General features: G+C 35.2%; 1 protein-coding gene across 1 annotated transcript in view; it reads right to left on the bottom strand.

Moving 5' to 3' along the window:
- Positions 1-12,602, bottom strand: part of SEPSECS (Sep (O-phosphoserine) tRNA:Sec (selenocysteine) tRNA synthase) — a 34,255-nt gene that overhangs the window by 8,910 nt on the left and 12,743 nt on the right. Inside the window, exons 7-8 of the mRNA XM_008590439.1 lie at positions 7,553-7,682; positions 7,331-7,422 (exon numbers count right to left, since the gene is read on the bottom strand). Coding sequence (XP_008588661.1) covers positions 7,331-7,422; positions 7,553-7,682 — 222 coding nt within the window. The remainder of the gene's footprint in view (positions 1-7,330; positions 7,423-7,552; positions 7,683-12,602) is intronic.

Here is a 12,602-nt window from a genome sequence, read left to right on the forward strand (position 1 = left end):
GGGTCCGGGGCCGGGGGGGGGGGGACACGGGGGGGTGGGGTCCGGTGCCGGGGCCGAAAAAAAAAAAAAACCAAAAAAAAAAAAAAAAAAAACTGAATTTGCACAATGTTCAATTTCTAATACGTTAACAAATTAGTTTTACCCAGTTCTATCAATCACTTGCTATTGCCACTTTGATTCAGTTTTAACTGTAGCTACCCTCAGAATAGAAATCTTTAGAAAAGATAATACTAAGTTAACTAAATCTTAGAAATCACTAGTATGGGAGTAATTAGATGAAAAAAGAAAAATATTTTGAGTCAAGTTTACATCCATCAGCAGGTATTTATGGTATCTCTACTTTAGGTGTAAAGAATTATGATAAGTAGACCAATAAGCAAAGAAGCTTTAAATATTTTAAAGCACAATACTATGGTATTCTACATTTTAAGGTCTTAAATGCTGTCTTATTAATATCACTACATTTAAAAATATCATTTAGGAGCTTGTACCACTCTCCTACACTAATACTTAGCTATGCAGTTTACCTGACATATTAAAGTTACTACAGAATCTGCACTATTTTTTCTACAGTTAAATCTATAACTGACATTTATTATAAAATACTACTGCAGAGGAAGAAATTTATGAGCAATGCAAGCAAATGTATATAGAAAGATCTTACTTAAAAGAAATGAAATGTTATTGATTTTCTATGTCCATTGTGCTGTATTTAACTTAATTTTAAAAGACTTTTTGCTAGAGATAAACTAAACTATATACCTGAATGCTAATGTCAGCTATATTTCTAGAATAAAAACACAAAACTTTACACTATAGTTCAAGATGGTAATGGAAGAGAAGCTGAATTATATTAAGCATTGTCTTTCATATGGCCTTTTGCAAATTTATCTGCAGTCATAAAATGCAACATCTAGCCTATCCCTTCCCAGACCAAAGATTTGTATAATTCACTAAATTTTAAAGAAAAAGGCCTTATGTAATCATGTCTTTTGAAACATACTATTTTGTGTTACAGGATAAGATGAAAATGGTACTTCACATATTATTATGATATGTCTCATAAAACGGGCAATAAATCAAAAGGGAAACATAACAAGTAGTCTAATATTTGAATGATAACATGAAGGGACGAACAGATGACAGACTGCAGGTACATATCCATGCACACACATGTCCATAAGGAAAACAGTACTAAATATGACATGCTACTGCCCACAGCTGTGGCCAGCTGAAAGGACCCAGGCACACTTGACAGACCTTGCCTCAGAGGCTTAAAGCACTATGCTCAAGCTGCTGAGCCCCATATCCAGGCCTGAAATCTAACATTTTTGTGGAGATTCAACTACTCCACTTTTAGGCCTGCAAATCTACTAATGTTTCCAAACTTAGCTCTGTTATAGGACACTATTTGAGGTTATGTGTCTGATATTCTTTTAGAACTTAGTTTGTCCTCCAAGCCTCAGCTCACAAATTCCAGCCACTGGAGCAGCCATTCTGCTGTCATTCCTCTTCTGCACTTGTCCAATTCAGCAGATATTTGCAACAGTAAATGATTACCTACCTACTCTGTTCAGGAAAGCACTCTTCTAAAAGGAAAGATAAGCAGAACAATGATATTTTCTGGAAGCAAAAAAGAAGTGAGGATAAACTTCTAAGACTGATCTTTATTTTTGCATAGAGAAACTCAAAGAAACAGTCTCTTACATTTTAATCCCCTTTCTTAAAGGCCTCTTCGGTTAAATTCATGGTCATATCTCCCCCTCAATGAAGCAGAGGTGTTGATCAGGAAAGGGCTAAGGGCAAAGAAGCTCAATTCACACACACAGTCCCACTCTCTCTGATCCCTTCACCCTTCAAAAAGGAAGGCTTGAGAAGAAACGGCTTCAAGCTGTGTTCTTGTCTGCCTCTACTGTGAAAAAGATAAAGCCTTTTCTGAAGAGAGATAGCTAGATAAAATAACCTCTAAAAATATCATTGTGGTGAATAAGGGCACAGAATAAAAAAAAAAAAATCCTAAGTTTTCTTTTAACACTCCTTTTTTAGTACGCAATAACACCAACAATATAAAAAGGAGCTCTCAGTGACGGTCTATAAATAGCTCTGGCTGAAGCAAAATAGCTTTGCCTCAGCTTCTCCAGAGCTGAACCAATAAACTATCACGATTAAATTTTCACAGTTCAAAAGCAAGTCCATTTAAACAAAAGAGGCCCTTACTTCTGCTACAAATCCAATAAAAAAAACAGCATTTATGCTACATATATGCAATTATGGTTTATGGAGGACATCCACATTTTTCAACAGAAAGACCTGCCTATTGAAGGAAATTGTTAAAGAGCAAACTTTTATTTGCTTACAATGACGGAGTTCTCAAATGAGCATTTTAATACTCTGAAAATTACTCTTATAGATATTCTCTAAATAAATTCTATACATTGAATTTTAAATAAAACCAATTAGTACATTAGAGAGCCTCTGGGGTTTTATCGACTTCCGTGCGATCATCATCTTTATGGCTCAAATGCCTAGCACAGAGCGGGTGATCACTTCCTCAATGCGAGACAGTGGTAAGACAGAAAGTGCAGACGCTTTAGCATCATAAGACCTAGGTTTAGACAGCAGTTCTGTTACTTATATGTGGACCTTGGGCAAGTACTTAACTTGTCTGGGCCTCAATTTCATCTGTAAAATGGGGATAATTCTTACCTCATAAATTTGCTCTGAATATTACATGAAATAATGAATATAATGATTGTCCTGGCATACAGCAGACATTCATAAAAATGTTAGTTCCCTACTTTTCCTAAGTAGTACCAACCTAGTTTTCCCTTAGTCTAAAAGAGTTTTCAGGATTTAAAAAAACTAAAGTTAGCTAACAAGACTCCTATAGACACATGCTAATACACTGCAGCTATCATCCTGCTATTGTCCTATTCCTGCTTATGCCTCCCTACACTATATATCTAGATAATAGGAAAAGGACAAAGCCCTGGATGTTACAAAGAGTTACAGCTTGACATCTGAGATGAAGCCACCCAAGTCATGAATACCACTAGAAATAAAATTTCTCCCACAAAGTGATAACCCAACAATAAAAAGGAACAAAGTCCCAATGAGAAGCAGAGCTGAACAGCCTGCTGGATCCATTCACTAGCTGAGTACATATTCCTGAAAGACATTCTTAAAACAGATGGATTTTCATTCATGCAAAGCAAAATGTACACATACATGGGCCTTTGGAATCATCTACAAGTAGCTGAAAATTTTAAAGTCAAATCCTAATTGTGTAGAAGAATGAAAATAGACCTGTACGTCTTGTTATATACCAAAATTAACTCAAAATGGACTAAAGATTTGGGCCGGCCCGTGGCTCATTCGGGAGAGTGTGGTGCTGATAACACCAAGGCCACGGGTTCGGATCCCATATAGGGATGGCCGGTTCGCTCACTGGCTGAGCGTGGTGCTGACAACACCAAGTCAAGGGTTAAGATCCCCTTACCGGTCATCTTTTAAAAAAAAAAAAAAAAATGGACTGTAGATTTAAATATAAGACCTAAAACTTAGAAGAAAACACAGGGGAAACACTTCAGGAAGTAGGACTTGGCAAAGACTTTATGAATAAGACCTCAAAAGCACAAAAAACAAGGGAAAAAATAAACAAATGGGATTATATGAAACTAGAAAATTTCTGCACAGCAAAGGAAACATTAACAGAGTGAAAAGACAACCTATGGAATGGGAGAAAATATTTGCAAACTATACATTTGACAAGGAATTAAGATCCAGAATACACAAAGAACTCAAAGGGGCAAAGGAGCTAAAGAGACACTTCTCAAAGACAGACATAAAATGGAAACAGCTATATGAAAAGAGACTCAACATCATTAAGCATCAGGGAAATGCAAATCAAAACCACACTGAGATATCATCTCACCCCAGTCAGACTGGCTATCATCAAAAAAAGAATAACAAATGCTGGCAAGGATGTGGAGAAGGGTAAACACTTCTGCACTGTTGTTGCGACTGTAAATTAGTACAGCCATTATGGAAAACAGTATGGAGGTTACTTAAACAACTACAGATAGAACTGCCATATGATCCAACAATCCCACTACTGTGTACATACCCAAAGGGATGGAAATCATCATGTTGAAAGGATACCTGCACTCATATTTATCACGCCCTAATTATAATAGTCAAGATACGGAACCAACCTAAATGTCCATCAACTGAGAAACAGATAAGAAAAATGTGGTATATAAACAATGGAATACTACTCAGCCATAAGAAAGAATGAAATTCTGCCATTCATAGCAACATGGATGAACTTGGAGAAAATTATGTTATATAAAATAAACCAGGCACAGAAAGAGATATACTGCATGTCCTCACTCATAAGTGGGAGCTAAAAAAAAAAGAAACAAACAAACAAACAATAATATGCTGAACTTTCAAAAGGAGAGAACGGAACTGTGCTTATCAGAAGCAGGAAAGGGGGAGGGGCAGGGGGTTAGCAAGAAACTGATTAAGAGTCACAAAGAATGATTAGATTTTGTAAAGATGAGAACCCTAATTATCCTAATTTGATCATCATATATGGTACATAGGTAGTGATAGTCAACTCTGTACCCAACAAATATGTATAATCAATTATGTTTCAAAAAAAAAAAAAAAATTCTTAAGGTTCTGAAAAGATGACGCGACATCCCTAAAACCAACAATTCCAAAATTCTAAGGTAAGAAAAGTGTTTCTGGCAGGCAGGAAGTACTACTCCCTGAAGTACAGTACCTGTTAGACACAGTAGGTAACCACCATTCCTTTTCACAAGTTTTCAACTATATCCATATAGAGAAATGTTTCTAAAAGAACATTGACTTCATGATTGAAATCAGTATCAAAATGTTATTTGCTTCCTGACTAATTTTCCAGAAAGATACTTATTCTGTGTAAAACAAGAGATGACTGACTGTACAACACTGCATCCAGGTATTCCCAAATACACTGTGTTAGTTCATTCAACAAACACCTGACGAGCATCTACTATATATCAAGCAAGAAATGCCAAGAATAGAGGGATGAATGGTAAACTCCAAGGGGGACTCTAGTCTACCAGACTACTCATAATCAAGGAGCAAGTTTCATTTCAGACTCCTAATGGTAATTTTTTAGAAGCATGCACCAAAACAATCAGTTTAATTTGCTAATTAAATAAGTTTAACTACAAAAGTACCCAAGACTTTTATGACTTTATTATAGCAAATATTTCATATTATTAACTATTATTTTTTACATTTCAATTCAAGAAGAAAAGCAAGAAATACTAAATAGCATGCTTATTTGGCAATAAATAAGAGTATATAAAAATCTTTGAAGTTTGTATCTGTATAATAAAGTATACTTCTAAAATGACTAACTTAAAATTTCGTGTAATGGTCTTATGTCAGAGTTAAAATATATTCCATTTATTTAGTTTAAAAATGAATTTTAGCCAAATATGCAGAATGAGCAATATAAAACAAAAAACAGCTAAGAAATAAAGCATCAGAAATAAATACAGACAACTAACAAGTTATATTCCCAAGCTTTGACTTTTGGGACATGTATGCAGTTAGTCTCAAATACTACAAAATATTATCTACCTATGTAGGAGTATTAAAATGTTATGATATTACGTTTCCTGTTATCCATACAAGTGACCTGTGTGCCCCAAAACAACAGGTCTCCAACTTGGGTGTGCATCAAATTCATCAGGGAAATTTGTTAAAAATGCAGTTGTCTGAGCCCTACTCCAGACCTACTGAATCTGAATCTACTCTAAAAGAAAGCTAATTTCATGAAATGATCCAAAATATAAACTCTCCAATAACTGCACAGTACTTTGCTTTCTGGACTCAGTTTAAAATACTCTTTCAGAGTTCTACAGTTATGCAAGTCATCAATTCTAGCTTATGATCACACCATGAATGTCAATGAACAAATGCACGAGTTACACTTTTATACAACAGATGTCACTTCTTCAGGGAGGTCTTCCCCGACCCTACCAGAGCTACATTAGGTGCTCCAGCTGGATTTGGTGATAGATGCTCTCATACACTCTGCTTTTCTTTTTATAATTCTTATCAGATTTGTAACTGTTTATTTAATATCCAAAACTATCATTTCCATAAGGATAAACACTGTGTCAGTCTTATTTGTGAACTGAACGTTTGGGCTTCTGCATAAGTATTTGACTGAATAAATAAATCAGCAGGGGCCCATATTGCTAAAGAACCGTGGGATCAGATTATAAAGGATCATGATGGCAGACTAAGGAGTCTGAACTTTGTCTTGTAGGCAACCAGAATCCAAAGCAGAATAACTTGAAGAAAGCTGTATTTTTTTTTTTTTACATTAGCCATTCTAATAGGTGTGTAGTGATACTTCATTTTAGTTTTAATTTGTATTTTCCTAATGACTAATGACATTGAGCATCTTCTCCTACATCAGGTAAATCTTAAGAAATGTCCTCACGATAAAAAGAAAATAATTACTTTTCCAGGAACTGAATTAGTGGGAGAAAGAAGAGTGGGGTAAAACAGAGCACAAGAGTTTTCAACTTCTGTTACGTATTTATCATAAGGCTACTCAGAGGATCTATGAAACAATACATATGAAAATGTTTTAAAATATGTTAAGTACTATTTTAAATCTAGGGGACTACAATTGCTATTAAGTGCTAGAAAGTTATATAGATACGAAAACTGTACCGGGAGCCTCTAGCTCTCCCAGATAAGAGATAAATAAAACACCTTAATCTGATCTGCTCTGCTAATACTGTCTATGTCTACAATTCTGGAGTTGTCCTAAAATGCTGAAGACAAAGTCCAGTTTTTAAGCATAATAAATTAATCCAAGGGCTAAATTTATTATTTAAGTATGAGAAGTTGGCCAACTTCTGCCCTGGTTCTTCCTCCTATGACTGACATCTCATACTTGAGTCTTCAGGCTTCCAAAAACTAAAAAGAAGACTTCTGCACTTGTCTTTCAAGAGCCTCTATCTTTAAGTAATAAATGAATTGAATTTTACTGAATTAATAAGAATCTCTGATGCAAGAGTTCCTAAAAAAAAAAAAATGCAATATCGGCTGTCCAAGATTCAGAATATCTGGATAAACAAGACAACATCAACAAATCAAAAACCACCTAGGTGGTTCTAGATCTGAGTAAATCCCCTAGGACCATACTATATATCTACACTCACAATGTGATAAACCAACAGGCAGAAACACCAATGACTTAGAGAACTTCTCTAGTCAAGAGTATTATTCTACACCGAACGGGAAATCTTACCTTTCTTTCTTTTAATAGCTTCTTATAACCATTTGATCCAAGTGATAGCAAAGTAATAAGGACATCTAAAGAAGGTGAAGCTGAAGCTCTTCCTGAAAAAGTAGGACAAGTTACACTCAGGAGGGCGGGGAGAAGATTTGGAAACGAAGGCTTATTATAGTATCCTATGTACAAATGGATTTTTGTTAGTTACTTTTTCTCAAGAACAACTTATTTATTTACCTGGATACATCTTGCTGATTTCCTGAATGAAGGAATCATTAAAGCCAGCAATTATAGCACCACCTACTGGAACCAGAAAATTTTTGTCCAAGCTCTGAACAAAAGCGTCTATTCTACCAACCCGAGCTCCCTAAAATTAAATAACATATAATATTACATATTAGTTGCGAGGAGATTACACAGCAACTTCTATTAACAAATAAACACAACAAAAAATGATAAGTATGTGAAGTGATGGATATGTTAATTAGCTTGATTTAACCATTTCACTATATATATCAAAATGTCACACTGTACACTGTAAATATATACAATTTTTATTTGTCAACTATACCTTAAATTAAAAAGACAATAAAAATAAACATCATTAAAACAAAGCACAGAAATAAAAAACAGATCAAAGATTCTTATTTTCTTTGTAATAGCAACAGTAAAATGTTTTTAAGTATTAAAAAACAGAGTTTTTAAATAGTGCTCTTTATATGGGAACCAGCACTTTATAGTTTACAACCTGCTTTCACACATAAATCATTTAATCATTTAATAACCTCACAATAACCCTGTGAGGCAGGCAGTTTCAGTATCAATTCAGGTGGGAACTTTATTGAAACAGAGCTTTACACCTTAAAATTGGGTAAGAGAGAATGGATTCCTCCCATCCCTCTCATCTGTGATTCTTTATTTGACAACAAATGTCTACAATGGGTCCTACAACTATTAAGTAGTTTTAAACACCCTATGAGTTCAAGAGTGGCCACCATAATCTAATGAACAGTAGCCACCCAAGCTACCAAACAGTTAGTTATACATTTTAGTGTCTCGCTTTGATGCTTGGAAAATCTAGTTCCTGTACGACCACTTTAAGCAACAAGCTCTGCTCCTCCTACCACTCAGATAACAAAAGAGAAAAGCAAAATTTTATTTTTAACATGAACCAATGGAAATTTTATTTGTATACCTTTGGCAATTCCAAAAGCAATGTTTCTACATAACTCATGTTCTCTAACATAACCTTAGATGATTCCATTCCACTGTAAGTGAACTTCAAGTGAAAATCTAATATTCTGGTGAAAAACAGAATGTTTACCTACTAGAAATGTGATACTAAGTTCTGGTCCCATCCAACATAGTCTATAACCTTCTGTCTAATGTGCTTCAATTTTTGCCTCTTAAAAATATAGATACTATCTAAATTTCAACTAAGACAGTTTTTTTCTTTATCTGTAGCCACAGATTTTCAATCTGTATTCACAATCTACATTCCTATTAATATTATAACCACATTTGACCTTCATTTTCACACATCCATATCTCAGGGAGAATAGAAGGTGCAGATAACTGACCTAATCTAAGACACCAGATCCAGGCAACAGGCAGATGCAGCAAACACAGGGAACGAACGGGAGAAGACCACTCTAGAGGCTATCACATGACTGTTTAAATCTTAACCTTCCCATTACCCCTCTTCCTAAATTCTTAAGAAACTATCATCACAGAATATCCCACCATATCAAGGAAAAACGGAAAAGCATACCCATATGAGACTAATAAATAACTGAAAAACATGCAAAGTAGCAGCATGTAAAAATAAAGTGGAACAGTCAGAGTTGCACCTTTATTAACATTTACGTACTGTCCAAGGCTTCCTGAGAGAAACATGAGCCTAAATTGGGAGCAGGAATACTAAGAGAGCAATTAGTGCACCAGACTTTGCTAGAGTCTTTTCATCACTAAAACACAAAGCATTCAAAAGGCAGCACTCTCCGTGGCAAGAAAACAAACAGGTCAGACCCAATCTCAGGAATAGTACATAGACCTCATTTCCCACACTGAAGTCATAGGCTACTCAACAAGGAGAGAGAAAAAAAACAACGAAAAAACCCTAGACGGATGGAAGAGCTTAAGCAGAATAGGAAACATAGGAGCATTTTCTATAAAGGGCTGCCATTTATCAGTTCATTATTTTACTCATTTATTTATAGCACAGATATTTGAGCACTTATCATCTGCCCAACATTGTTCTAGATTCTGGGGATAGCAACAGTTAATTCAATAATAATTTATCACATAAAATTACTGCAAGAATTTACTGAGTGCTTCCTGTGTGTCATGCAGTGTTCTAAGCACTTTACATTCATAACGCACTTAACCGTCACAATAACCATATGAGGTAGATGCTACTATAATACCTATTTTACAGGTGAGAAAATTAAGGCACACTGAAATTAAACTGGCCTTCCCCAAATCAGACCAGTAGTTAACAGCACAGCTGGGACTCAAATCCAGGCAGTTAAAGCACTTTACTGAAGGTCACCCATGTAATCAGAGACGCAGCAGGAACTAGAATCTAGATAATCTGGATGAAGAGCCCATGTTTAAAAGATAAAATATTGGGCTAGCCAGTTAGCTCAATTGGTTAGCGCGTGGTATCGATAACACCAAAGTCCAGGTTCAATCCCGGTACCAGCCAGCAGGAAAAAAAAAGAAAAAATATTATTCCTATGGCACTTCCATTCTTCCAACTACGCAGGCCAAAAATCTTGAAGTCCCTGAATTCTCATTTTCTCATACTTAGCCAGTTAGCTCAATTGGTTAGCGCGTGGTATCGATAACACCAAAGTCCAGGTTCAATCCTGGTACCAGCCAGCAGGAAAAAAAAAGAAAAAATATTATTCCTATGGCACTTCCATTCTTCCAACTACTCAGGCCAAAAATCTTGGAGTCCCTGAATTCTCATTTTCTCATACTCCACCCACATCTAATTCACCAGCATATCCTGCAAAATCCATTCTCGAAATACATCTGAATCCAACCACTTCTTACTACCTTCACAGCTACCACCCTGGCCCAAGCCACTAACATATTTCACATGGGCTGCTGCAACAGCCTTCTACTCTTGCCCCGACTACAATCTATTCCCCATAGAACACATGTCACTTTCCTGCTCAAAACTCTCCAATGGCTGAAGATCATACCAAGAATAAAATCTCAAATCCTTAACACTCCTCAAATCTCTAATACCATTGTTCTCATTCATTATGGTCCAGCCATACTGGCTTCCTTGCTATTTCACACACATTCCAAGCATACTCCTTTCTCAGGTCTTGACACTTGCCATTACCTTCTGTCTGGAAACTGTCTCTGCAGAGCTGCATGGTTCACCATTTCACATCATTCCAGACTCTGCTCAAATGTTATTTCTTGGAGTGAGAGGCCTTCCTGGTTCACTCCATCTAATCTGACACCCCTCCTCCCCCAAATACCAAAGCATTCATCAAGCAAGACCTGTCATACTTAAGGCTTACTGTCTGCATCCCCACAAAAACAGAATGCTCCATCAGGGTTAAGAATTTTATTGTATTCACTACTGTATCCCCAGTGCCTATCCTGATGCCTGGTATATCGGTAGGAACACAGTAAATATGAAGGTATTTCAAAAAGTTCATGGAAAAATATATTCAAAGATAATATGAACTTTTCCATGAACATTTTGAAGATCCCTCGTATTTATTGAATGAATTGACAATTAGGTCCATGAATAAGTAGTAGTAACACCTACTTCTTTTAAATTCTTAATAAGTAAAGTTGGTGCTTCCCACACTTTTGGAGCTTTACAATTCATTCTGACTCTGAAAGTCCTATACGCATATTTTTGCGACTCTATTAATCCCTCTCTATTAATCTGTCCTAACATCCGTATTTCTTTAGTCTCCTAAGTTAGTCATTTTAGTAAATATAAACAGAAATATAGGTTCTTCAAAGATAACTTCCCTGGGGATTACATATGCATACCAGAATATTCTATATCTCAGCATTAAGTCATTCTGAGGCATCTCCCTAAAAAAAAATAAAATAAAAAATCGGAAACACTTCAGTTATAGCTTGATTACTGCAATACTATTTTCTCAAGAAAAGACTTGCAGTTTTAATACTTTGTTTTTTAAAGAAAAATATCAGGCTTTGGAGTCACACTGAACTAGATGGGCTGTTTCATAGCTATGGGACTTTGGGCAAATCACTTAACCCAACTCAGTTCCTTCATGGGTGGAATGGAAAATATACCTTAAATCATTAAGATTAAGTTAATAAACTTAAGAAGCCTAGCCAGATACCTGGCACATGGCCTCAGTAATGGCATATATTACCAATCACCAATAAGAACTATTGAGATGAATTAAACCAAAGTTTAATTTTTTAGAATTTTTCATGAAACAGCAATAGCACTCAACAAGACCCATTTATTTGGTATAAAGCAATAATGCCACAATGCCGATTTGGGAGAAACAGAATGTATGTACTGCTTTTTTTTTAAAGAAAGAAATGCAAAGTTTAGAAGGTACTACTGTATCTGCAACAATACAATATTTGCATTTAAAAATTTATTCACCTATCTTATAGTTTTATTTTCTGGTTAAAATGGTAGTAAAAGCTCGTCATGAATGCAGAGAGGTGGTGCATTCATGATATTATAAAGCAGGATATTAGTGATGCACAACTCCAAGGGCACCTTTTGTATTGTATTCTGAAGCTCATTTTCTTTTTGTCTTAATCGCTTTTTCTAGTATTCAAAAATATGTTGTAGGCACTGAAACACTGAACACTTCTGGGTTAGGTAAGTAACATCACAGTAATTGTCAAGGAACATGAAAATGATCATTAAGACCATAAGCAAAAGAGTGTAGAAATATAACACTAAGTTTAAAAAATTTTTAATTTAATGTTAAATATACACAATGACTATAACTATGTAAAAAACAATACATGCTTATAAAAAGAGAAAAAGAAGATACATAAATTATTAAAGGTATTTGTTAGGGCAATAAGTTTGTGAATTATCTACTCCTTCCTCACTTTTCTGAACTTTTATTAATGCTGATGTGTTTGACTTGAAAGAATTGAGGCTGCTAAAAAATTAAAGAGAAGGAGAAGAGCAAGGGGAAATGGGACAGAAGGAATAAAAATGAATCACTGAAACAAAATGTTTTTCATGATTTCCAGCACAGAAATGTTATTCAGCTACCAAAAAAAAAAAAAAAAAAAAAGGGGTTCT

Source organism: Galeopterus variegatus, unplaced genomic scaffold (genome assembly GCF_000696425.1).
Source record: "Galeopterus variegatus unplaced genomic scaffold, G_variegatus-3.0.2 Scaffold6095, whole genome shotgun sequence".
Classification (NCBI taxonomy): domain Eukaryota; kingdom Metazoa; phylum Chordata; class Mammalia; order Dermoptera; family Cynocephalidae; genus Galeopterus; species Galeopterus variegatus.